We start from the raw sequence: 27,985 nt of genomic DNA, 5'->3' as shown, positions 1-27,985 counted from the left end.
CTCCTGTAACACGGTCCATTTGGAGAGCACTAATGCATCCCCAATTAGTACACAAGTAGTGCTCTAAAGATTATTTTCCCAGTTAGCACACATCAATTTTCAGAAGCAAATGCTCATAAAATAGGAGTACTGCAGAGTAGAGGGCTGGTGTGGGGAGTTTTTTGCATTCATTCCTTTTTTCACAGTGCAATTTTCAATCACTATGGTAACAGGATATACCGTTTGAAAATGTTAAAACTCACAGTTCTATCTCTATAACCTGTTTTAAGATGGCATTGCTTTACCCATTTTATTTTGGGTATGTAATTTTCAAGCTTATGACAAGAATCGGGGGCGATACTTAAGGGGTTAACAACAATTAAACAATACATGTACGAGCAGGTTTTAAAACAGAAGTCTTATCTGTATGCATTACAATACACAGAAATTGCTAAATAAATCCTTACTGCATGCTCACCATCAACCTCAAAAATGGCAGGTTTTACCTGACAAATTACGGATGCTCACCCCATCTGCAATTTCGGATGGCGCATTCCAGCAATTCAACCCATTTCCTTTCATAACAAGTGGAAAGAACACAAGCGCTGTTCTTAATGTTCATGTGTCAACTTCAATTTAACAGCGCCGCCTTCTGCAACCTGGCACAATCGATTAAGAAATATAAATTCACCAACCGAGATTTACGATGCGCTGAGAAACAGTCTGCTCGCACCTGGAAGGGATGAAGTAAAGAAAACGTTCCCTTATCAGATTCATAACCTTAAAAAAAACACACAATTAAGGGAATTCATTATGTGAACACATTAAGGAGCCATGACTGCACATTACAGTGCGAGTCAGGCCAAGTCTGGAAGTTTATGCTCGTCTAAGTGGATCTGTTATTCTAATAACGCATAATGTACAAACCAGATGCATTTAAGTAGGGCAGCTGGCACTGAGAAATATTAACATGCTGAAACAGCAAAAACATTCAACGTTCACAAAATGACCAGAAAATAACCAGCCTTGGATTGTCCACAGTCCTTTGCAACAAGTGGCCCTGCCCGTGTTGATTCAGAGATATACAGGAAGGCTCTGCTTGGGTACAATCCATGCCCCTCCAAAAAATAAGCGGTTTCTGCTCCTTGAAGCATACGGGTGCAGCAGTGGACTGGATCTGGACCGAATTCGGCCGTGCGGGATGAAGCAAACATATCTTTTTCATTTCTTCTGGAAACATCTCAATAACCTATTGTGGCAATCCGGTCTAATCCTGCAGGAGAACAGGCCCTGGCACGAAGAAATTGGTTTAAATTAAACCTTCCCAGAACCGGAGTGTCTCGGTGGCGCAGCCTGTAGAGCACTGACCGCATGCTCATCGCGAGCCGCGACGTCGGCGGTTCGAATCCGACCGTCAGACATTTGTCGCATGTCTTCCCCTCTCTCTCGCTCCCATTCTTCCTGCCTCTCTATACTATACTGTCCAATAAAGCTGAAAAAGGCCTAAAAAAAATACCTTAAAAAACGAACCTGACCCAAATCTCAATACCATTTTATGTATAGTAGAGAAATATATAGGCATTGCCATCTTGTGACACTCAAATGCAGGAAAGTAATGTTTCAGTGGGGTAAAGATGATCGCTCTAAGTGATATAATCACATCATCAAAGGCAGGGCCGGTCTACTATTTTTCTGACAGAAATGATGTTGGTTCACTGGCACTGTACAATTAATGCTTCTCATTCACCCATTCATACACACACTCACACACCAACGGCGATTGGCTGCCATGCAAGGTGCTGACCAGCTCGTCAGGAGCATTTAGGGGTTAGGTGTCTTGCTCAGGGACACTTCGACACAGCCCGGGCGGGGGATCGAACCGGCAACCCTGCCAGACGACTGCCAGACGACTGCTCTTACTGCCTGAGCCATGTCGCCCCGTACACAGTACAATCTTTAGGATACACTTGCAGTCTGCAGCTGTAGCTGGTGCATATACAAACGTCTGATCAGGACATTATTTGCCTAATTAAATCATTAAGAGCAGAAAGCAGCACAAATTCCCGAAGCAGATCGGCCCTTGCTGTGCACTCCTGCTGTAGGAGAATAGAGCCTGAGCAACTGACAGAAACTCCACGCCGGACTGCGGCCAATATGCGTCAGCTTACAATTTTTTCACTGAGGAAGACTTCATAGACTTCAAAACATCAGCCCACCTTTGTCCATTAAACATTGTGTATTGCTCTGGGTTTCGTGTGCTACACCGTTTGTTATTTCGGGCTAATCTCTCATATAGTCAGTCTATTTGTCCAGGCTGTTGAGCATCCATTTTGTCCTCTTTTACTTAGCTGGCTTGTAGTGCATTGGACATTTTCCTTTTTGCCCAGCATATAAGCACACAGGCTAAGGCCTATGATCACTCCATGGCCTACAGGTGACACAGACCCTCCACAGCCCTGTCTGCACAGAGTTATAAAACCCTGCAGCAGACGGACAGGGAGACGGTGCCTCGTAAAGAGCTCTGACTAACGGCAGGGAGCAGGACAGGAATTTCAAAGAGGGGCTTTTATTCATGGAGACATGTCTAAGGAAGACTTCCGGCGCTTTTCTTCAGACATTTCTTTGAAAGACCCACCCGCAAACAAGCGGTTTAGGTGGCACTCTGGAAATGGGGGACACAATCGGCTTTCGTAGGGGGCTACAGAGGATCATCACTAAGCGAAGATAGGAGTGGTGGCACCTCTCTCTATCTGTTGGACTCTCTCTCCTTCTTTCTGAGTACAGCTAGTGTGAGAAATGGTGGAGACCAGGAATAACATAATGGGGATGAGCAGCTCTGAGAGCCGAGTACAGAACAATACCAACAGTGACTGGTGGACACCTTCTGGCTAATCCGGTCATTCCCACAGGGACCCTAGAAACACAGCCAGAAATATCCCCAAATTGCTGTCGTCATTGTTCTGCTGATTATTGAACATTCAAACGTGCTCTACTTCGATTAATTCATGTCTTCTTAATGGGTCCTGAATTCTTTAAAAAATGTACATGCTACAATAAGAAGGACAGCACTCAAACTCGCATGCGTTTAAGATGTCTGCTGGTCTTTATGCACCTTGAGGAAGGCTGGGGTTCGCTGAAACATGTCCGTTCTGTAATAAACCATCAAGACCTGATTGAAATTGCTTCTTATTGGAGTCTGATTATTATCAATGCAGCTCCTCTCTGTTTTGTACAAGTAATGCTGAGTTCACACGGATTAATCTGCTGAAGATAACGCAAAATATTTAATGATTTTGGACTTCAATGGCATTGACCATCTGTGATTACCATTGACTGCATTCTATGGTGACCTAATCAAATTTTACCGCTCTCATCCACGATAATATCATCTACTGTGATCCATGTGAGCGCAGCATAAGGTATCATCCTGCTTCTCTTACTCACATAAGAATAACCTTGGTGGGCAGCTCAACACAACGCTAAACACAGCTTTGGAATGTGGAATGAATGTAGGGGATCTCAGCGCAACTTACAGAGAGAGGGAGAGTGCTGACGCCTCATTACACTAGTGCAGAAACAAGACTCCTCTCAGCCATAAAAAGAGACAAAAACAGGGGAAGAAATACAATTCTTCAACTTCTGCCCCTAAGCTTGGGGGAAAATAAATCATAGATCTTGGGATATAAATAATGAACTGTAGGCCGCTTTGAAGACCCTGGCCAGAGGGTTGAGTGGAGTTCTCTCAGCGACGACTTTATACCGCAGCACTCTGCAAGGCTGCTGCTTGGAGCTCGGCTCTCGTTGTCATCATCTCATCCTTTCTGGAGGTTCAACATGAGAATGCCCAAGGCCAAGCCAAACTTTACAGGCAGAACAGGCAAGCCACGGACATTCTGTCCGTTCTCGAACCTTCAACATCCAACACCTCATTCCTTTCGCAGCAGGTTGGACGCTAAACCGCCAACAATGAGGCAATGACAACGAATGCGATCGGATGGCGAAGCACAAGCATTGGAAATGAAGTAAAAACCGTAATGAAGTGAACATAACACAGCCTTGACCAGTCGTGGCTGGTGGCCATTTGCAGTGCCCTCCATATTGTCTTGGTGGCGCAATTTTAGAGTTGAAATGACAATTAACATGGTTAAAGCGCACTTCTCAGATTTTATTAAAGAGTATTTTTTATACGGCCCATGACCAGATGCAAGATGTGTGCCCAGCCAAAACTGACAGATACGAGAGAAAAGAGGAAGAGAAATACATAATATTCAAAGTCAGTTTATGTAGAGATCACAACATTGCGGTTTTGTGTCCAAGGTATGCCGGATCCAGGCTAACACTGCAAGCAAGGCTCACTTGAGAAATTAGGGGGGAAAAAACTGAGAAAACGTACCAGTATCAGTGGTGAGTAACTTTCTTCCAAACACTCAATTAAGAGGGACGAGGTAGAGTTTCTGTGGAAAATGTCAGTATGGAAAAACACAAGCTGTTATAAAGGAACGCAAGCAACGAATAAGGCTTGGAATAATCCTGTCTGCGAGGAAAACACAACTCTGAAAATCTGAGATGTCTTCCCTCGCCCTCTCCCTCCACAAACACGCTGACTCGGCAGTTCCGTCCCGAAGCCCCTCTCCTCTGCGAGATTCCGCTGCGGTCCCTCCTGAAAAACCGCTTGCGCACCGGCACGGGAGGGAACGAAGGGGAATCGGGCAGCCGGAGGAAAGAGCGAGGACGAAGCCGTCCAGCAGTCGGAGGAGAAATCCTTCTTAAAGGCTTCTTTAACGGGAGCGTGCAGGACGCTGGGGTTTCACTGAGGTTAAACTCAGCTGTACAAACACCAGAAAATATGACAGCAATGCGCTTCACCTTAGACTCGGGTGTCAGCTCAGAAATAAATCACACAAAAAGAAGTACCAAAGGGAAGCTTATTGTCTCCTAAATTTTCAGCGGTGCAAACAATGACAATTTTTCCCATAAGTTACTAATTAACGCGGGGGGGGGGGGGGGGGGGGGCTGGTTTTTCCCCTTTTCAGCATAAACTCGTTCTATTGAGACCGCATACGAGCTGAGGAGAAATCCCCCTATGAATATGAATGGTTCTTTCCTCAAACAAGCCTGTTCTGCTGCTTTTAACCATGATAAATTACACCTTTGTGAATTTCAAACCTACCCCCTCAAATGAGTGAGTGAGAACAGATGTCTCGTGCGGATAATAAAGAGATATAGACCGGCTAATAACCGGTTATAACTGATACAAAGACAGATTCATATCTTATAACTGACGTAATGACATTCATACCAGGCGTATAGCAGGCTGTATTCAGGTACTATAGCTACCCCCCCCCATCACCTGCTCTGTGGCCCCATCCACACAGCCATACGCGCACAACGTTCTCTAAGCTTTACCGCGGTGTTGCGCGCGACGGGAGCGTTAGCGCGCCGGAGGGTCGTCGCGAAGACGTACTTGAGACGCACACGGAGGTGCAGAAGTCCACCAGCTGCTTGAAGAAGGAGAAGGTGTGGAGGAACCTGCCCGCCATGCTGGGCCCCAGCTCGCTGTCCCCCCCGCGGCAGAAAGCGCAGTCCATACGAGCAGAGCGGTAGAGCGAGACGAACAGGCAAGTTTTCCAGCGACTGGGGCCGCAGATGCTGCCGCGTCCTGTGGAAGTGACAGACTCCACTCCACTGAGCTCCGCTGCCTGCTGTCCCAGACTGAACCGTTTTTCTTTCTGTTCTGTGGTGTGTGTGTGTGTGTGTGTGTGTGTGTGTGTGTGTGGGGGGGGGGGGTGGGGGGTTTGTACCACAGAATTCCGGGAGAACTGCTGGCTGGGACTTCCGCACAAACCAAAAGAAGTCTGAGAAGACTTTTGTATCCAAAAGCCACAGGGAAGATCGGGGAACGAGGGAGTGAGAGAGAGGGGGAGAGAGAGAGAGAGGGAGAGCAACCAACCACTGGACTCATCCAGTGACCTCAGCATTGCTCAGTGTTGGGGAAAGAAGCGGCAGAAAGCTGAAAACACCGCACAGACACGCGCACACACACACACACACACTTAAAGACACTTGAAGAACGGGAAAGCAACAACGACAACATTTAAACACACAGAAAAAGACTTAATACAAAGAGAACAAAAAACAAAACAAAAAAACACAGAACAGGGGTATCACAAATCCTGACACAACAAGAGGGTAAGCTTACCACGACAGTGTGTTTCCAGGTTGGGATTCTTGGCAGGGGAAGAGGTGTGTGTTGGGGAGCCAAGCTCTGATTCAGGAATGCGAGGGCTCTCCACAAACTTTGCTTTCCGCAGGGGGGCTGGGAGCAGAGAACACACACGCACGCACGCACGCGCACACACACACACACACACACACACAGACACACACACAGACAGACGTAGACAGGGAGACAAAGCAAGCCAGAGAGACAGAGAGAGAGAGAGGTATGAAGAGAAGAAAAGAGAGGGGGAGAGAGAGAGGGGGTCATGAGCCAGGGTTGGAACGAGGCACAGATGGAAATGCTTATCCGCGGTGTCAGGGATGGTTTGGGGGGGGGGGGGGGGGGGGTTCGGGTTGCGCTGTTGTCGGCACGAGGCAGGGTTAGCGCAGGGCCGGGGCCGGCGGTCTTTGACCCCCCTGCGCTCGCTCGCACTGTCAGAAGCGAGAGGTGGTCAGGGTGGGACATGGACCGCCACAATAAAAAGCTAAACATCATGTGAACTGTAGGAATTACAGCCCTTTGTATACATTTTAGGGGACTAAAAGTAATTGGACTGTTTCTGCTGTTTCAGATTAGTCAGGTGTATTCAATCACTGCATAATGCAGGTATGTCATCTGTACACAGGCGATAATGTCAGCGGCCCTCCCTCGTTCTACGCACAAAACAGCAACAGGGGCCATTTTACTTCACTATACATGAGCGAACAGCCTCGTAACTATGCTGTAGTGTGCAGTGCATGGCTCTCATTGCACGTCAGATTTATCAATCCATAAAAGCAACCAAATCCAGATTCTAGTTAGCTAGTAGCCAATCATATGAGCTAATAATCAATACCCAGTGTCTGCTTCTTTTACAGTAAATAGCAAAATAAGGCAACTACATTTTCTGACTCGTGAGTCAGCCATGCAACTAGCCACCAGGCCAGCTAGCGTAATCTAGGCAACACCGTTGCTTTGTGATGCAAATGGACAGCAGACAGAATGGAGCACACTCTGTCACTGTGAAGCAAAGTGTTGGAAAGTGTCCTGTAGGGGTGACGAGAGCACTCTCTTCACTTATAACCACCGCCTGCTCGCCTGTGACTCCTCTGCAATCCTTACAGCTCCTTACAAGTGGCACTCCAGCATATGACCACTACAGCACAGGTTAGAATGGAAAGAGTGGGTTAGGCTGCTATACACACCTATAGAGCGGGAGACAGATGCACACATGTATGGCATTTTACCCAAAAGGACTCAAACAATGGGACGCGCCTTCACAAAAAACATACGTTCTTTAGTGTCTTATTTCATGAAGCTTCCTTAACTGTCATGTCCGTAACGTTCAAAATGATACTGACGATTACGAAATAAGAACCAAAGCCTGTCTTAGAGAAACATTTCCTCAAAAACGTGACAGGCGTGATCAAACGTACATTAGCTGTTGCAGTCAGCCTCGCACCTTTACAAGATTCTCCATTAAAACTTAACCCTCTTCCAAAAAATACTGGGGGACATATGTGAGTGAAAAAACTGTCAAAAAGCTATTAAATGTGGTTGAATTAAAAAGACCTATTTTCGTGATGATGCATCCTGCACTGTGGTAATTTCTGCAATGGTAATAACATGCCGTTTCATTAATACAATGGCCAAATTAAGTCTGTTCTCCAAAATATACACCCCAAGGGTAAATGTGAAAGAAGTTTAATTGGGAAGTAAGTAAGTTTATTTTTTCATGCTTAGGTTAAAATTACTGTGGAATTGCCCGAGTATTGCATGGAATGCATTATACAACAACAGAAAACCTTATTAAAATACAACTTAATAGGAAAAGTATGTTGGAGACGCCTCTTGACCGAACAGAGCTCAGAGCATTTTGGCAAAGCGAGGCTAAAAACCCAGTGTTACAATACCATGTCAAGGCTTAATGCAGTAAGTACAGACCATACCAGGCTGTGTAAATGCTAGGAACTCTATTCTCAGAATATTACTGGAATGTTTTGTCAATTTTATAACACTACATGGCAACAACATTGAGAATGTTTTGTTAGCCGGGTGGATACCTAAGGCCTGAGTGTCGCCGCCCTCATTCCAGTCGCTTCCATCGGTTCCTTCAGAAAGATCAGATACCCAGACAAGCCGGCTGATGCTTCTAGCACCAAGGCTGGACAGAGAGACACCTTGAATGTTGGCAGGAAGCAAGCTGTCTGGGGAGCCTTCTTCACCAATTGTGTTGCAGCATTTGTGTGCAGGACTGCAGCCACCTCACTAATGAGTTATGCAAATATGTATACAAATTACAGGATTATGCAATGTATATTATGCACTGTAATTTGCTTTAAAAATCTCCATTTTGGACATTCATGCAGTGGGAGTCCTGGGTAATATTACCTTTCCTACCGAGGCTGACCAGACAGGATCATTTTATAGGAAGACCACTACTTAAAGGAAAACTAGGACAACTTTAAACCCGGGTCTTTTTAGGAGTGCGGGGCTGTATGAATCATTGAGATGGACAGCTGAGAATATGAGCAGGGATCGATCCTGCTTCCTGTTTGTGGTATCATGAAGTCAGGAGATTACCAAGGTATTTTGGAGTGCAATGTTCCACCCAGTGTCACAAAACTGCATCTCCATCGAAGGTCAAAGGTCTCCAGCAGGACAAAAACCCAAAACACACATCAAAAAACACCCAGGAATGGTTCAAAACAAAACGCTGGACTGTACTAAAGTGGCCAGCAATGAGTCCAGATCTAAATCCCATTGAACACCTGTGGAGAGATCTGAAAACAGCAGTTGGAAGAAGGCACCCTTCAAATCTGAAAGCATTGCTTAGTAGGGATTATTTTTAATTATTGTTTAATCAGGGCTACCATTTTGAAATTATTTCCGTCGGAAAGTGGCCGCTTTTGATGTCGTTCAAGGAAGTATTTCTCCGGGGGGAAGGTGTTTTATGATTACGATTGCTTATTGGCTAACCCAGACACTAAAACTCTCTGATTGTTAGCTACTCGAAGAACTAAGAATACTACATTCAAGTTCACACACTTCTCGATTTCAATGAAGTTTACTCTGTTCTCAAACTGCGAATGTCTCTATTGTTAACGCTCATATTTCAGAAGCTTCTTTGTTAACCCATTATGGACTAAGGCACCCTATAGAAAACCAACTGAAAGACCTACGAATCACAATGCATTTCAACGGTCATGTGTCTTGAAAAACGGTCATAGGAGCAAATACAACGCTGGCGTCGCATCCGTCTGTTAAGGGAGAACATGCCGTCGTCCCGGAGTGAGCCCATAAGGGGTTAACTATTGTGAAAAATCATGGATGTCAATACAAACCTATTAAACACATAGGTAGGCTATGGCATTTTGGTTGGAATGTAGTCTCTATTATTCACATATTGCCGTCTTTTTGCCGACTTTTAAACATACATCAACATTGCCTAATTCTTAGGCTACACATTTATGGTCTTCAGATATCACGGCTGTTGACAGATGGAGAATGTCATGAGATAATATCTCATGCCTGCGATACATCTGAACAGCCACAAGGAATGGTTTGTACAGATGGTCTGGAGCATATGTAAAGGTACGGACATTTTCAAGTTTATGAATCTCAATGTTGTCATGGGTTTCGGTGTAGGCACAATTTACGGTCAAATCCGGTCATACGACCTGTTTATGCATGAGGCCTCTGGAGAACACAGTCAGGCTGCCTTGCCTTGGCTCGCTCACAGAAAGCTGGAAGCAGCTGCGATTTGCAGAGGAAGGAACGGTCCTGGTGCAGCAATTTTATCTCTGTATCTCGGAAGGCTTCCTCTAATTGCTGACAAGCCCCTCATTCTTTGTTTCCTGCAAACAATCATCTCTATCTGCTGAGGGCTTCACGATGCAATGACTGAGGGCAAACGCTCTTGCAATATGCACTGGCTTCAGAATGTACTGAATGTTCCAATCTGCACTCAATAACTCATAATGACAAAATGCAAACATGTTTTCCGAAATGTTTGCAAATGTATTAAAAATCAAGAACTGAAATCTCTCATTTATATGAGTATTCAGACCCTTTGCTGTGGCACTCCAAATTGTGGTCAGGTGCATCCAGTTTGCTTTAATTATCATTGAGATCTGTCAAGAACTTGACTGGAGTCCACCTGTGGCAAATTGAATTGATTGGACATAGTTTAGCACCTGTGGATATAAGGCCCCATAATTTACACTACATGTCAGGAGAAAAACCAAGCCGTGAATTCCAAGGAACTCCACAATAAAATAGATCAGGGCAAAGGAATGAAACTATTTCTAAAGCTTTGAGTGTTCCCAGGAGCACAGTGGCCACAATAATTGTGAAATTGAAAAAGTTTGGAACCACCAGGACTATTCCTAGAGTTGGACGTCCAGCCAAACTGAGTAACTTGGTCAGGGAGGTGACCAAGAGCCCAACGGTCACTCTAACAGGGCTTCGTAAGACCTCTGCAGAGATGGGAACCTGCCGGGAGGAAGACCATCTCCGCAGCACTCCATCGATCAGGCCTTTATGGTAGACTGGCTAGACAGAAGCCACTCTTGAGTAAAAGGCATATGATAGCCCGGTGGAGTTTCAGAGCATGAGGAAAAACATTATCTGGTCTGATGAGACAAAAACATCTCTCTCGGGACTATTTGGGCTGAACTTCAAGCACTATGTCGGGCAAACACCAGGCTCATCACCTAATTAATACCATCCCTATGGTGAATCGGTAGCATCATGCTATGGGGGTGCATCTCAGTGGCAGAGAGCAGCTGGGTGTAGTTTCGGAGAATAGCTGGGTTTAGTTTAGGAGAACAGCTGGGTGTAGTTAAGGGGAACACCTGGGTTTAGTTTAGGAGAACAACTGGGTTTAGTTTAGGAGAGCATCTGGGTTTAGTCTACGAGAAGAGCTGGGTGTAGTTTAGGAGATCAGCTGGGTGTAGTTTAGGAGAACATCTGGGTTTAGTTTAGGAGATCAGCTGGGTGTAGTTTAGGAGATCAGCTGGGTGTAGTTTAGGAGATCAGCTGGGTGTAGTTTAGGAGAACATCTGGGTTTAGTTTAGAAGAACATCTGGGTTTAGTTTAGGAGAACAGCTAGGTTTAGTTTAGGAGAGCATCTGGGTTTAGTCTACGAGAAGAGCTGGGTTTAGTTTAGGAGAACAGCTGGGTGTAGTTTAGGAGAACAGCTGGGTGTAGTTTAGGAGAAAAGCTGGGTTTAGTTTAGGAGAAGAGCTCCCACTTCCTGGCAGCTGGCGTGAACGCCGGGTCTGTTCATTCCTCAGATGCTGTTCAGATGGAGAGAAAGGGTGCTGGCCCTTTAACACCAGGACACCTGTGCTTCTGTTGGCCGTTACACGTCTGTCCCTGGACAGCTGGAGTGTTGTGCGGTACGAGGTCGGCCCTGTGGGGGTTGGGGTTTGCCTGAGGCCACTGACTGGAGGGAACGCGCTGGTGGCCTGGGACGGGCACCTGCTCCGGGATGAGCCACAGCTTCGAACGTCACAGCACAGGAAGTGACAGGGATGGAGCAGACGGTCGCCCGCTGAGTTGTCCCGGAGTGAGAGAACTATCTGACAGCTATCTGCCATCGCAAATACAGGGGTGTCAAGGACCCTGGACCAGACTAACCTCGATTCCGGGTTATATTTCAGACTGGTATGCTGCTGTTGTCCCCATGTGTGTTGTTAGTCAAACAGTTGTTGTAATATTTGCGCAAAAACAATGATTACACAACCCTTGTCTGAATCCCATGCTTGCGTAGATTAGAATAAAAGAAAAATAGAATTATTCACAAAGTGACAAAGATAAAAGAAAAACGAGCCGAGGCATTCGGTGGTTGTCGTGTTACGTATGAACGAGGACCTCGTTGACATTGAGCTTGGACAGTAAACATTACAGCTATATCCCCCCGCAGTCATTTGTTATGAGACAAATTACAAGGTGGCAGCGGGTGCTTAGATCTGAGCGAGGGCTCCCAGCACGCTCCTCCGATGTGACGGGAAAGGTTAGTGCCTTCACAGAGACAGACTGTCGAACAGCAGGGCGGATTCTGCATCCCTCCGGAGACCCACTGCACCACCTGACCGCTATTTATGCCGTAACGTTTGGCTGACCAGGGCCACTTGTATTCTTTTTGGTGTTTTTAAAAAGATAGGTAGCTGCTTCAGCAGGAAGACGAGTCCTGGGAGTTTTCTGGCTTGTTAGTCAGACAATAGTCTCTCAATTCTTCAGGGCTTCTTTAGTGGTCTAGTGCTTCTTCAGCAGTCTTCTGCAGGCTTTGATTTTTGTGTGTCAAATTCCTTCCGTTTTCATAAACACTTGGTACGAGTTACATATGCGAAAGACTATGAACTGGGCAGGTTTATATGGCTCAACCTGCAAAACAGAGTCAATAGGTGTTTAGACCATCGTGAGCTTACACGGTCTTCCGAACACAGGTATTTGTCGGTTTCTCTATAAATATTGGTCCAATTCACATCAACCAAAGTTTTTTTTTTTTTTTTTTGGAAGATAGTCAATAAGCAAAAATAATCATGAACCACATTCGTCAGAAGAAAAACTACCATTGAACGGACATCAACTTCTGGTGGAAACGGCCTCTTCCTGGGTGAGTTTATGTTAGCTTGTATGTACATCTTTCAGAGCTCATGTCCTTCACCTTTCCCTCGGAGGCAGAGACGGTGGAGGAGAGGAACCACTGTACACAGAATGTCAAATGTGAATTATGAATTATTGTGCATTATGCAAGTGCCGATATGCTCCGGGAGTCGCCTTTTCTGGCACTCGGCTTCGGGGTTACGTTTTGGGTCCTGCTGGTTGTGTGGCAGCAGAATACAGGTCTCTGTTAAAAGCTGTACTGTGTACTGAATTGTGTTTGTGTCGCTACAGCAGTACAATTCTATATGCCAAGAGGAAATCTGAACATTTTGTATTTCCATGCACAGGAATAAAGAACACTGGTAGGCTGCAGGAACATCACAGGGCAGGAAGACAAATCAGAGGTTACAGCGCTGCCCAAAACAAACCTGCTGCCATTCCAAAGCATGAGAAAAGGTCGCCGCTTGCTGTTGCTACCGACTTCCCCCTTTCTCTCATCCTCAGGAGCGGTATATTTCTGGATGAAGCACCCCTTCTCCCTTAAGCCTTAAGGTTTTATACTTCGGCGTCATTGGCATGGGTTACGTGATTTGGGTTGTGTGCGGCACTCTCAAATGGGCAGAGCATTTATACCTGTTGCAGAGGTAGCACAAGCCACATAGCCACATATCTGGAATAAAATATGAAATAATGAACAATATACCATGTTACATCACCAGACGGCCACTAATCATCTGTGTGGAGTATGGCAGTGATTGCTAACTACCTGAGGTATGATAAAAATGAAAGCATTCAATTATAGTCAATGGCATCAAAATGTTTTGTTGCACCATCCATAAATGACAAAAGTCCCACTATAGGATTGATTTAAATCTCTAAAAGGTATATATTTCCGGCATTGTTATCAATCTTGTCCAGTCCGTGTGATCTGAATGTACAGTTGCCATGTAAATGTCTTCAGCATGATACAACATTGTATGCCATCTAAACTTTGCCGCACGCTTGTAACCGTTAACATGATTGGAGCCATGTCTCTTACCAAAGTCCATTTAAACTATTCACCAGCTGGGACTTTATAAGGCAGTATATAACAAGTGTCCAGCGAACATATTGACTTGGCTACTATTAGCCACGCCCTGTCTTCTCCTTGGGAGTTGTCTATTTCTGAATAAATTGCCCCTCTCTATTAGCCACGCCCTGTCTTCACCTTGGGAGTTGTCTATTTCTGAATAAATTGCCCCTCTCTATTAGCCACGCCCTGTCTTCTCCTGTAGGGTGGGGTGGGGTGAGGTGCAGTGGGGTGGGGTGGGGGTTAGCATGGCAGCGCTTTCTCAGTGGGGTGACAGCCTGATGGATGGTAGTGAGCAGAAGCGCTCAGCTAATGAGCTCATGAATACATATGCATGTACAGCTATGCAGAGCAGAAATAGAAACTGGAGATATAAGTGCAGGAACTTACTCTTAATGAAACAACTCATTTCTCTTCCCTGACAACAGACCCCCCCCCCCCCCCCCCCACACACACCCCCCAAAAAAGAAAATAAAAACTAAATAAAATAATGCACACACACACATACATGCACACAAAACAGACCAAAGAAGATTTATACTTTGTCGCATGACCCTCGCGACAAGTGTCATGGAAAAAAATGCCATTTACAACTTTTTCTAAGCGTCTGTAGAATTGTGTTTTGTCATGGACACAGCCATGCTTTGTTGCATAGTTTTGACTGGACAGACAGATGGAGCACTGAAATTAATTGTCATGGATAGGCTATGCCAGGGTCCGCTGTGTTTTCAAAAATGTACACATCAGCTCTTCAGCACCTCTACAAATATAAATGTATTGGTGTACAGAGAGGACACTTCTGATCAGCCCATGTATTCAGTGCTCTGGGACAGACAGAACCACGTATTTATGGATGGAAGTTAATGAGATTAATGTTGGGTTTTATTTGGCATGGTCAGGGGGTAAAAGGCATCGCCAGTTAGTACATGAAACAATACTTCATGCCAGCATCAAAGGTGACATAAATGATTGAGTGCTATGCGAAACCCTTTTCATTTGCGACCAAAACAGGTGTGGAAAGGAATGGAAAGCCAGGCATAGGCCAGAAATGCACCAAACCTTCTTGTCTTGCCATGTACTGCCTGTGCAACTCTACATGGACTGTAGCACAGTGCAGGTGCTTGGGGATGAGTACAGTCCTTATTCTCTACATCCCTGGTTTATGTCAAAAACAGCTCTTAAATATGAGCAGAAACATGTACTGTAATGCAGTCAAAGGTTAGACTAGATGAAAACAGCAGGACGAAAGGCAGAAAAACCGGCCAAATCATTTTTCAGCCATTTTGGGTACACCTAAATGTAACATGTATTGTGACCTGATCCTAAACACAGGAGGCTGAAAGAGAATTGTTTATTTCTCTATGCTCCTGAGGCAACTTGCTGATGAAAACGTTGGACGTGATTTATTGATTCTCTTAAATAACATCCCAAACCACTGGGCAAGATTGGAGGATACATGAAATTGCTTAGCCGACGAGCACATTGCGACACTAACAACATTGGTTTGCAGCTTGGATCTCACAGCTCTTTAATCAACTGGAATTGAATCAGTTTCTTCAGCACTTTCACACAATATAGCATACACAAGAATAAAGCAGACTATGTACCCTTGCCATGTGCAATTATAGGAAGTTCACCATATTGGATTTAGACCTGGGTCAAAACGCAATTGTTTTGGATTGATCTTGATCTTGCCTGGTGCAATTGAGCCAACCAAGAGGACCAGAAGTCAGGGTTAGAAATTTTGGTATTTCATAGGTTCCAATACACCACACAAGCACTGGAAAGTATTTTAATCCAAAATAATTAGGTGTTTGACCCAGGTCCGATTAGATTCTGATTGAAAAAGCACTAAAAACGTATATTCCAAAATGGTGCAGAAAAAATTGCCGACTGAACTTCCCTGCCTATCGCAAAAACGTTAAACGTTTCCGTCCTCTCCCGTGAGGTGGAATGCCCAGTCATAGCTACCCATCCGTCCAATCCGAAAACATAGCACCCACCCTCCCTCCACGTACAAAATAAAAGAAAAACTGAAACACTGTCAAAAATGTCTTCCGGAAGCATCCGCCGCTCGTCCTCGGGAACAGCAAGCCAACGGCAGCCCGTCTGGCACGGGGACGCAGCTGGCAGAGCGGATCGCCGCAGACTGGCGCGTTCAGCGGACATTGGGAGGATTACGGCGACTCCCGGCAGCTGCAGAATAACGGTTTGGCCATTGTTAAGGCGGGGCGAGGGGTTTGTGTTGAGAGAGCCTGCGAGCTGGATGAGCACGGCAGAGCTGCAGGCTTGCCCGTGTTCACCATCGAGCGGATGAGCACGGCAGAGCTGCAGGCTTGCCCGTGTTCACCATCGAGCGGATGCGCTCTCCGCTTCGGTTAACTGGCCTGTTGTTTCAGCGCGTCGCTTTCCCCGGGTTAATCCGAGAAAGCTTCCGCGTGTTCCTTTCTGCTGAATTTATTTACTACCTCCGAGAAGCAGAAACCATGACGCCATTGTGTGCTTGTGGGTCCTGAAACATAAAAAGCAGCTTTCAAGTGCATAAAAGGTTTCTAAGGGGGTTTAAAAGACTGTTAATTACAGTCTGCTTTCGTTCTGCCATCAACAAAGAAACAGCATAGGCACAGGGAAAAACAGGAAATGAAAGCACATCACTGTTGTTACTCATCAGAGAGAGATAGAGAGAAGCAAGGGTACAGAACAGGCCCTGTACAAAATACGCAGGGTACAGATCAGAGGGAGGGGTATAGTGTATATAACACAGAGGCTATAAATCAGAGGGAGGGGTATAGAGTATATAATCCAGAGGGTACAGATCAGAGGGAGGGGTATAGTGTATATAATAGAGAGGGTACAGATCAGAAGGAAGGGTATAGAGTATATAATACAGAGGGTACAGATCAGAGGGAGGGGTATAGTGTATATACTACAGAGGGTACAGATCAGAGGGAGGGGTATAGTGTATATACTACAGAGGGTACAGATCAGAGGGAGGGGTATAGTGTATATAATACAGAGGGTACAGATCAGAGGGAGGGGTATAGAGTATATACTACAGAGGGTACAGATCAGAGGGAGGGGTATAGTGTATATACTACAGAGGGTACAGATCAGAGGGAGGGCTATAGTGTATATACTACAGAGGGTACAGATCAGAGGGAGGGGTATAGTGTATATAATACAGAGGGTACAGATCAGAGGGAGGGGTATAGAGTACATACTACAGAGGGTACAGATCAGAGGGAGGGGTATACAGTGTAGGAGGGTGTACAGCAGGATGTGTATGGCTGTGGAGCACGAGGTGAGAAGTGTGCAGGGGGATATGCTGGTACGTAACAATCGTCGCTACAGACGTGGCAGTAGGCCCTGGTTGTCATGGCAATGCGGGAGAGTGGAAACAGAGAGTCCTTATCCTCCCTTTGTGTTTCCGATGGTAAAAGTAAACAACGTCCTTTTACCTCACCTGCTAATCCTCAAGAGCCTGCTTGTGTTTGACTGGATACACACATTCATACAAACAGCACTGCAAAAAAAAAAGTAAACTGCCAAATTAGTCAAGGCAAGCTTCTGGGAAAGTTCCACCGAGCTAGAGACATAGAGGTGATCGATGACAGGGATCTGGTGCCAGTGAACCCATTTCCCCTGCATATATTACTCTACTCCACCAAAGTCAAGAGCACTACAGGACGCTGTTGCGTTCCCATATACACAGACACACCAGTTGGGCACAATTTTATTCCTCTGATTTTACCACTTGATTGAAGCGACGGAGTGACAATTTTCCATATGCTCATATGAAAACTGAGGAGATACTTGGTCACCATGGACTCTGGGGGACAGTGACAGTATCCTTAATGCTACAATTCAATTAGCACAGCTCGAACAGTATGCCTGAGCCCTACTCACAGCCTTGTGAGGATCAGGCCACTGTAATTTTTAGTCTATATTCAGAACATAGGAGATATTCATGCAACTGTCATCAAATTAAAATGATAATAGGTTTTACATAGTAAAATATGCTGGGTCATTCCATGAAAAAGGTTTGGGGGTGACCACTCAAATTTTTCCCTCAAATTTTGTGTTAATGTTCTTTATATACTGAATAGAGAACAAGCAAAAAAAAAGTTGTTTTGGTTAAGAACAGCCACAAGGAAAAATTCAGTCAAATAGATGCTCAATTTGGGTCCGGCCAGAAAATTACCAAAAAGAGGTGTATTCCAATCGAAAAGTACGACTCTGAACCTATTTGAAGCGTGATATTCTTGTTGCATTCATGTCATTCCATGCAGTAATGTCCAGTACATGCAAACAGAAATCCTCATCTGCAGAAAGAGCACTTTCACTTCCACTGCCTGAAACATCATCTTCGTGAAAAGACAGAAATCTGGCCTGCAGTGCCTTTCCTAATGACGATGTTTCTCAACAAGAATTATGCTCCATTGGGGCATGTTCTCACTGCTCTTTTGCGATTGCAGCTGGTGGGTGACCTACTTTAATGCCAAAGATATGAGGCTCCATTTCCACTCACAAGTGAATTTTAGGATGCCACCCGCCCCCTGCCCCCTCCCCCCTCCCCCAATTTTAAGAGCCAATATCTCTAAAAGTATATTTTTTTGCATGTTCTCAATTTAATATATAAAGAACATTTACATGAAGTCTGAGCAAAACTGGAGTAGGCACCTCCCAAATTGATTGATTTTTCACAGAACTTTATGCCATGGTTCAACAACACTTGCCTGCTAGCCTGGGGCAGTCGGTTCAGATGCTTGTGTCAGGTAAGTGAAGATTCAGTGTCACTTCTTTCAAATCTACATTTTGGCACTTTTTAGATAGCACAGGAGAATAAATAAAATACATATATATATATAAATATATATATATATATATATATTTTTTTAAGTTACGCTATTGAAATCCAATAACGCTAATAATCAAATAACTATTTCGCATACTTTGCATTCGACTTTGCACACAACCTTTCTCTCCGACTTCTGCACACCATCAAAATAGGGTTTCAACTAGTCTGTCAGGGGTGATCAAACTGATCCCAGATCAGTTGTGTGGAAAGAGCCCAGAGAACCGGGCTGATGACATGGTGCCCCCCCTCCCCTCCCTACCCCAGGGGCCAACACAGAGGCTGCAGAAGGAGGGAGGTCATGGTTCGGTATGCTGCTCGCTATGCTGGGATAACATCTCCGCAGGACCTCCAGTGCGTGACTCAGCTTGCAGAGTGGGCCAGACGTAACCTTTCAGATCTCCCACCACCTCCTCCTGTGGCCCCAGAGCTTACACCCCCGGGCCCCTGCAATGCAGGTCAGCGTGGTGGCGTGGGCGTTTGGAGCACGGCTGAATGCGCGTAAACCAGACACGGTACGGGAAGTGAAAAAATCAGAAAGCGTGACCTCCAACCTAAAGAAGCAAGGAATGAAGGCTTTTTGAAGACCGTCTCGCTCAGCTGAAAAACGGCTTTAGAGCTGAATGTAGCTGTGCTGCAGGCCTGAGAAAGCGCTCCCCTCCCCTCCCCTCCTCTCCCCAGCCCTAGCCTGGCTCTAATGACAGTGTGTGTATTTACAGCAGGGGCGCACAACTCCGGTCCTCGAGGGCCGGTCTGCCTACTGGTTTTTGTTACAACCAATTGCCTTGTTTTTAATTTGCTGACAGCTCTATGCATTACCCTGGTTCAAGCCTGTACTTGAGCACAGTGAAATCATTAGGACACACTTACAGACTGCATCTGTAGCCGGTACTCATACACATGTCAGACAAGGTATGATTGAGTCAATTAAATAATTAAGAGCAGAAGTTGGCACAAACTCCTGAAACGGATGGGCCCTTGCTGTCCCCCCTGATTGGCTGCCCCTCTACACTCTGCTTCTGTCACTCATGCCCCAGTTCCCGCCTACGGGGCCACTTGACCTCTGACCCGCACTGTCCAGCGCTGCCTGGTCTGGCTGCCAGGCATACCTGCTCCTCTCTGGTGTTCTCCCAGTCATTCCTAAACCCCCCTTCCACAGACCCACCCCTGTGCAACCACACCCAGCTGTCAATCACAGCTCGAGGGCAGAGCATTAGGGGGCCTTCCTAAAGCTGAAAAAGCTACATTCTGATCTTGTTACCTTTCTGACAGGAAGCTTATTTAAGTGGCCTTACAGTGGCTTCAGAAAGTATTCAGACCCCTTCACTTTGTGCATACTTTATTGTGTTTTAGATAAAATTGCCCATTAATTAACCCATAATGACAAACTGAAGACTTTTTTACAAAAATCTAAAAGTATTCAGACCCTTTGCTGTAGCACTCCAAATTCTGGATAGGTGCATCCTGTTAGCTTTAATTATCCTTGAGCATCCAGAACTGTCTACTTGTGGCAAATTTTATTGGTTGGACATAGTTTAGAAAGGACTCACAAGTGTATATAACACTATTGTGAGAGCAGGTACCACACACAAATCTGTTGCGTGTCACCTAGGTGACTTCACGTATCACCATCGTGCAGTCCATTTAGAGCATGTTCAAAGTTTCAGTTTCAGCGAAAAATAAGTCATAGTTTAATAGTTTCATAAACTGAAAATATGTTGGATGCGTTAGCTCCAGGAATTTCTACTACAATGCCCACAATTATTCATCCCCACCTACAGCCTTTATTGTATTCATCAAACGATTGCAGTGAAGTGTTATTGTTCGATTATAGGTGTGACATTAGTTTTGATAGCACTTGAGCAATTTGCATCAGAGCATTGCTCATTCAGTTGAACAGCATGTTTGAGGACAGTGACACATTCACACCTGGGTACCAGAACCGAAGCACAAATCCCTGACGAGAGAATTTTGTGATGAAAATGGAACAAACTTTAATTGTAAATATAAAGTGCAAACACCCAATGGTGTTGGCTTTGGCCCTTCTAGAGATTCTTCTAGAAAAGAAAACCCCCATCCTCTCTGTAGGATGTCTCATATGCAGGAATAATAAACCGGGAAAGCTACATTATCTTGGCCAGAGGACTGTGAACAAGATCATACATATATGGCAATGTTATCAAGACCTTCCTATAGCTATGTGTACACAAGCATATATCCACTGACTGCTTGATGCGCAGCTGTAATAACAAATAACAAATAACAAATAACAAAAACGGCCATTAAAATGCTATTATTCGTTTACATTGACAAGCTTTACAGGGCAATTACAAGCGAAGGTGTTCGGTGGCACGACCTGCCTTTTTATAACGCAATTCATCAGGCTCATTGATGGCGAGATTATGACCGTGTTGTGCAGTGGACCAAGCAGAAGGCCCTGGGGCACGCTGCAAGCAAGCTTAGCCCAGCCTCGAAACAGCACCCACTGAGAGAAATATTGAGAAAATATGAGCTATTATGACTATGTGACTGTAATTAAATTAAAAGGATCTTATGCTTAAAATATGCTTTTATTTTAGGTTGAACAACAACACTTGCCTGCTTGACTGAGGCAAGTAAACCTGTTAGTTTACTTTCTACCTGTTTTTCTACCCTGCCTTTCCAGAACAATCTGCACCATGGTAGGAGATGACACCCTCGCCCTGACCTCGGACCCTAGTTCCCGCTGCTGCGATCGAATGGCCCCCCTGCTCCTCCTCCACCGGTCAGACCTTCGACTGCACATTAGTGGGACTGCAGGAGACCTGTTTGAACGCCATCGCCCCTACACTGCCACGCCGGCTCTGTGCACGATTCCTGACAAGAGTCACAGATCCCTACAGCTTCCCACAGAGGAAGGTCAGGCACACGCACACAGGAAATAGTAATGACGTTATCCAGATATGTTACAAACGCACATATCAGCATTTCCCTTGACAGTGAGCGGTAGTCCCGGGGAAAGAGGCCTGGGTTTGATGATATCATGGGGAAGGAAAGCGCTGAGCTGCAGAGAAGACTCTTCCAAGCCCTGTCAGCAGCTCCTCCATTGCAGATCTTTGATTAGATCCCAGGTTTTAATGTAGACTGCAGCTGCTGGTTATCCCTGACCCAGCTGCCCTAGATACCCCTGAATCAGCAGCCCAAGTTACCCCTGACCCAGCTGCCCTAGTTACCCTAGACCAGCCTGCCCTATTCAACCCAGACCCGGCTGCCCTCAATACCCCTGACCCGACTGCCCTAGTTACCCCAGACCCAGCAAGGGCCACAGTGTGAGAGATTCTGGATGGGTGTTGGGCAGAGTAAGGACAGGTCCTCGTATAAACAGCATCTCCAATGACGGTTCACACTAGGCTGCAGGGGGAGTAACTGATGCCCGGAACAAGTATCACAGGTCAATCTCTGACTGAGGGGAACAACATTTCCAGCCAAACAAGGAAAACAGTCCTGCTCACCAACTACACAATATAAAGCTTCCAGAAAGTTCTGTCGCTGCTTCTTTCATGTAAGATGACCACAAATTCAGGGGGCAAGCATTGGACAAACTGAATTTTTGTTTGCTCCTTCAGAAAACAGTGGGTGATTTGTGGCAGACTGCAGTTGTTTGCGGTTGTGGTTTGTGGGAAGATTATGGAGTGCATTTATATAGCGCTTACACGCCCAGGCGAACCTGAAGTGAATATGCCCCCTTCCCTGTGAGGCGCTTCGAGATGAGACGAAAACTGAAGTATTAAAGGAACAATGGTACGATTTTTGTGTTGAAACATTGTTGCAATCCCTTCCTATCATTGAAAAAGGCTCACCGACATGTTGACTCACCCTCAGCCTGTGTTTATAAGTCCTTGAATTCAGGTTTGAAAATATACAGTTGATGGACATACTCCGTACGAAAACATTGTATAGCTGTACAATAATTAAAGCTCATTGGTTGAAAATGGTTCTAATTGCCCCTCTCTTGACCGTTACAAGTTTGAAATCACCAATTATACCTTTAATGCACTTGGTGCGCGAAAGGGACGGAAGACTGAAGTAAGGTGTGTACCGCACGTGGACGAGTGCAGCCGCATTGTAGCACTTTCTGCAGGAACAGATGTTCCAGCAGCACACCTGACAGGTTCCTGCGGAGGTTCAGGTCTGCCACAGCGGGGGTGAGAATACACACTACACAAAGGGAGACACCGAGCTACTCTACAAACTGGCACTTCAATAAACAACTGTGGAGCAGTAAAGTTTCCGTTGAAAACATGTTATTACTTCCTATTTTTTCCTAATCAGGGATCAAAGCTGTAGAATGTAACGCCTTCAACTATAGGGCAATGATTCCTATCTCTTTATATTGTACACATACTAATGTGTTGCCCTGGATAATTTGAAATGATAATACATTTACATAACAAATACAGGCATTACATCGGTTAAATTGCCGCAGCAAATAAAATTCGAAACGAGGTTAACACCGCAATAAAGGCAATGCAGTATCAAAAAAAAAAAAAATTCTTCCAAAAACAAGTGAATCATTTTGCGATGAGAATGCGCTATCCTCCCCAGCGTTTTCTCAAGACCTCGTTTTTACTCCATTTGCTTGATGAGTTTGTTTGATTCGCTGGGAGAGACACTTTGAGTGGCCTGCAGTTAGATTTATTAAACGTGTACTTATCCCAGTCAAACTCTCCACCCCTCCCTCCTCCCCCAGGCTTTCTTCCCCTTCATCAGTCACACATGCCCACAGAAGGACGCTGCTTCCGCCACAAACGCTCAATTTCGCAAAACAGCTCACGGATATTATTAGCCCGGGAACTAAACAGGCCAAAAAAACGTATTTGCACGTAACTTTTATTTAGTTGCCTAATTAAAACCACGTGAAAAATTGGTGTTCTTGGTTGCTGTGATAGAAATGCACATGATATCATAGAATGTACATGATATAGCTATTTGAGGGGGGAGGGGTTGCTAGCAATGGCACAGGCACTAGTTTCATTAGCCAACAGGAATATTTACTGTTCGGTTTTTAACCTCTCCATATATTCTATTATTCAGAAATATACTGAGGGCTAGCCTATATTTTTTTACATTACATTACATTATTGGCATTTGGCAGACGCTCTTATCCAGAGCGACGTACAACAAAGTACATACCCATAACCAGGGATAAGTTCGCTGAAAGACCCTAGAGGGAAGTACAATTTCAACTGCTATCTGTACAACAAAGAGAAGGACGAGGGCCCTTTTTATTTTATTTTTTATTTTTTGAGAACAAAGAAACAAACAAACAGAGCAAAAGTGACCAAAGTTGACTATCCAAACACTGCTTACCTAGCCAACTAAAAATACCGATACACAAAGCAAGTCACAGAGACAACAATTAAGGTTCACAGGGAGGTAGGGAGGGATGGGGAGAGGTGCTGCTTGAAGAGGTGTGTCTTCAGCTTGCGCTTGAAGGTGGGGAGAGATTCTACAGTTCTGACCTCAATGGAGAGTTCGTTCCACCACCGTGGAGCCTGAACAGACAGTAGTCGTGACCGTGAGGTGGAGGTTCAGAGAGGGGGAGGTGCCAAGCGGCCTGTGGAGGCTGAACGAAGAGGTCTGGCAGGGGTGTAGGGTCTGTTGATTTTTTGTAGATAAGCTGGGGAAGACCCTTTAACTGCTTGGAAGGCTAGCACCAATGTTTTGAATTTGATGCGAGCCATGACAGGCAGCCAGTGGAGGGAAGTATGCTGCTGCTGGAGTTGGAGGGGTCTGATGGCGGACGCTGGGAGGCCAGCCTGGTTAGCACATAGATTTAAGGGGTTTCAAGTAAAAATACGAAAAACAAAGTCTCAGGACATTCAATACCAAACCGTGGGACCCATCCACACACTAGAACAGTGCCTTAACCGGACACATTCGATACCACACTGTGGGGCCCATCCACACACCAGAACAGTGCCTTAACCGGATACATTCGATTCCAGACTGTGGGGCCCATCAACACACCAAAACAGTGCCTTAACAGGAAGATTTCTGAGAGAAATAAAAGATGGTTTAATGATGGCATCACAGTGACAGACAAATGAACAGGATGTGTATGGAAGTATAAAATAGGGAGGGTTCAGAGGACAAACTGCATGATTCTCAGTGCTCATCTAAACCCCTGCCTGTTCACTTTTCCCCTGAACCAGACGCACAAAATCCCGCAATACAGGTGTCCCACAGACCTGCAGTCTTACTCACCCATCGCCGAATGCAATCTTAACCCTAATAACAGGCTGGTACTTCGACCTTTAGAAGAAAAAATGTTCTCCCAAATGCTACAGGGAACCCAATGTAAATGTCTGATCCATTATCTGATAGTAGTGGGGCATAATTCACATTTCATATTCAGTCAGTTTAAAAAAAGCTTGCATTTACACCAGACTCTTTGATTAAAGCTTATGAAATGCAATTAATGGTACAATTAAATATGCATTAATGCCACTGTAATTGCTGGTAGAATATAAGACAGGAATCCATTTATACAGCACAATCATGGTATTAACCAAAATGTCAGTTCTGTTAGCTTTGCTATTCTTATGTGCACCGCCCGAGAAAGATAAACAGCCGGTTTCCCCGAAATGTTCAGGGCCGAGGAGCGGGGCGGTGTGATGTCACGGCGTTCCCCGCTAGTCACTGTGACGTCGAAGACGACCGTCACCAGCAGGTTCAAAGGTCATTAGCCCCCAGGTCAGCTCGCTAAACACTCCTTGTAAAAGGTAAGCGCTACTCCTGACAAGACCCTGCATAACTTCTCCGTAGCAGGAGCGCTGCCAATTACCCCAACATTAATTAAGGGCAGGAATGCGACACGACGAAGCCCTGCCGTGCCGCAATTAAGAGCCGTGAGAGAGCGACGCTTTGTTTTCTCGGCGCTAACGTTGTGGTGGGAGTGACAGATGCCTTGTCGGAGGTGCCCCTGGGTGGCGACAGACAACTGGTTTCTTTACCGAGCCCGTCAGCCCCTTCCGAAAACGCCGTTCAGAGAGCGTGCGTGAAGGGGCAATGGCCTCGGTAACGAAACCCGCTCCCGTATCCCTCCAGAGAGAGTGCGTGAAGTGGCGCTGAAACGAGAAGCCTTGCGCAACGACGTGTCTCCACGGTTACAAATTCAGCCAGAGGTGGAATAGCGGTTGGTGCGTGTGAGGGGAGGGGGGGGTTATGCCAACACACATGAAGGTTACGCCCACCACATAAACGGACAGCTGCACAGACACAGACACACAGACACAGACACAGACACACAGACACACACACACACACACACACACACACACACACACACACACACACACACACACACACACACGCACACGCACACGCACACGCATTCACCAGCCTGGTCTACACGCTCGCAGGTACAAAAGTGGAAGCGCTTCTTACGTCCCCCTGCCTAACCCGCCACTCTGTCCTCCCCCTAAAAACCTTTCTCCCCCGCTATCCTCCACCACCTCCCAACACCGTCTACCTACGCCGCTACGACACGCATTCTCACAGAGAGCGGAGAGAGGCTCTTCAGCCCACACAGGAAAACTGCCGTACAGTAGTTGAGGAAACCACCGCTGCTCTAGACGGGAGACAAGCCAGCGCATAAGGACCCACCCCTGCCACGCCGAGCCCCAGGGGCAGGCCACGGCCGAGGGCTGCGGAGAGCAGCGCTAGAGCAGACAGTGTGGAGAGGGGGGAGGAGGAAACGGGGTAAGCTCACCGTTCTCAAACCAGGTCCCGCCGCATCCCGCCAAGCCAGAGTAGGGCACCAGCTCTCCCCCCTCGCCGTCCAGCGACAGCAGCAGCCCGTCCTCTCCGAACGGTGACCAGTTCATCAAAAAGACCCGAGCCGGCACGCAGCACGCGGGGCGCAAATAAAAGATTTTGAATGTTAAAAAACCCGGACGGACAGGAGGAGAGACCCCCGCGGGCGGCTCCTGAGCGTTTGAATTATGCGGAGCGAGAGGCGCGTGTGGTGGAGGAGAGGGAGGAGGGAGCCCGGGCGGTCGTCTCTTCGCCGGGGAGAGAGGAGGGACCCCGAGGTGACATCCCCCCCCCGCCGGCCGGCCGGTCGCTGCGCAAGAGTCCGGAAGGTTCCGGAGAAAACGGCTCAACCTTTCGCTCTTCTCCTGCGTTCACCCTGTGCGAGCGTGTGTGAGCACGCGTGTGCTTGCGTGTGTGTGACACTCCACGGAACCAGCGTCTGCGAGTCGCAGCCCGGGGTCTGGAGCGGATGAATGGCGCAGTGCTGCTGTTGTCATGGCGACCGCAGAGGAGGGAGGGAGGGAGGGAGGGTTTGAAAAAGGGAGGAAAGAAATAAAGAGAGGAGTTATTAAAGGGACACTTGCTGTTTTACGGGAAGCGCTCTGAAGGAGGAAAAGCCTAAATTGAGAGTAGCTGGAGGGGGCAGCAGGTCTCGGCTGTGAACACGTGAGCTCATCACACCCCTGGACCTCAGACTCTACTGCTGCAGTGTCCCCCACTTTTCAGACAGGTTTTGTCTCTCACTCCCCACCTCGTTCGCTAGAGGGGGAATTTAAATACATATTAAAATATATACACTCAGTGAGTGCTTCATTAGGTATTTATTAGACTTATTTCTTTAGACCTATTAAGTCTTCTGCTGCTGTAGCCTATCCACATAAAGGTTTGACAGATTATGTGTTCAGAAATGCTCTTCTGCATACCACTGTTGTAATGTGTGGTTATTTGCGTTACTGTCACCTTCCTGTCAGCTTCAACCAGTCTGGCCCTTCTCCTCTGACGTCTCTCATTAACAAAACGTTTCTGTCTGCAGAACTGCTGATCACTGGATTTTTGTTTTCTTTATTTTTTGCCATCCTCTGCAAACTCTAGAGACTTTTGTGCATGAAAATCCCAGGAGATCTGCAGTTTCTGAAATACTCACACTAATTTTATGCATTGCACTGCTGCCACACGATTGGCTGATTAAGATAATCGCATGAAGAAGTAGGTGTACAGATTCCTAATAAAATGATCAGTGAGTGTATGTATATCTTGGCAAATCCATATAGGCTTTGCACATAAAATCAGGTCAGGGACCCCCCCCCCCCCCCCCCCTACAGTACCTTCAAGGGCCCCAGGGGTCCGCAGACCCCCCTGTAGGAACCCCAGGCTGTAGAGGAAGCAGCAGCTTCATTTAAATGTCATCCCCGCAGTACGTAACGGGCACTGAGGTGTGAGAGTGCGAGAAGCCTCCGGAGGCACAGTGTCTCCA

The 27,985-nt window shown here is 46.1% G+C and overlaps 1 protein-coding gene across 2 annotated transcripts in view; it reads right to left on the bottom strand.

The window, feature by feature from the left end:
* tanc2b (tetratricopeptide repeat, ankyrin repeat and coiled-coil containing 2b) overlaps positions 1–27,985 on the bottom strand; it is a 234,058-nt gene that overhangs the window by 57,599 nt on the left and 148,474 nt on the right. For both annotated transcript variants that reach the window (XM_061226928.1, XM_061226935.1), the window contains one exon: positions 6,179–6,295. In XM_061226928.1, coding sequence (XP_061082912.1) covers positions 6,179–6,295 — 117 coding nt within the window. The remainder of the gene's footprint in view (positions 1–6,178; positions 6,296–27,985) is intronic.

The sequence above is a fragment of the Conger conger genome, chromosome 2 (genome assembly GCF_963514075.1).
Source record: "Conger conger chromosome 2, fConCon1.1, whole genome shotgun sequence".
NCBI classification, from domain to species: domain Eukaryota; kingdom Metazoa; phylum Chordata; class Actinopteri; order Anguilliformes; family Congridae; genus Conger; species Conger conger.
The sequence above is the reverse complement of the archived record's forward strand: the minus strand, read 5'-3'. Positions and strand labels throughout refer to the sequence as shown.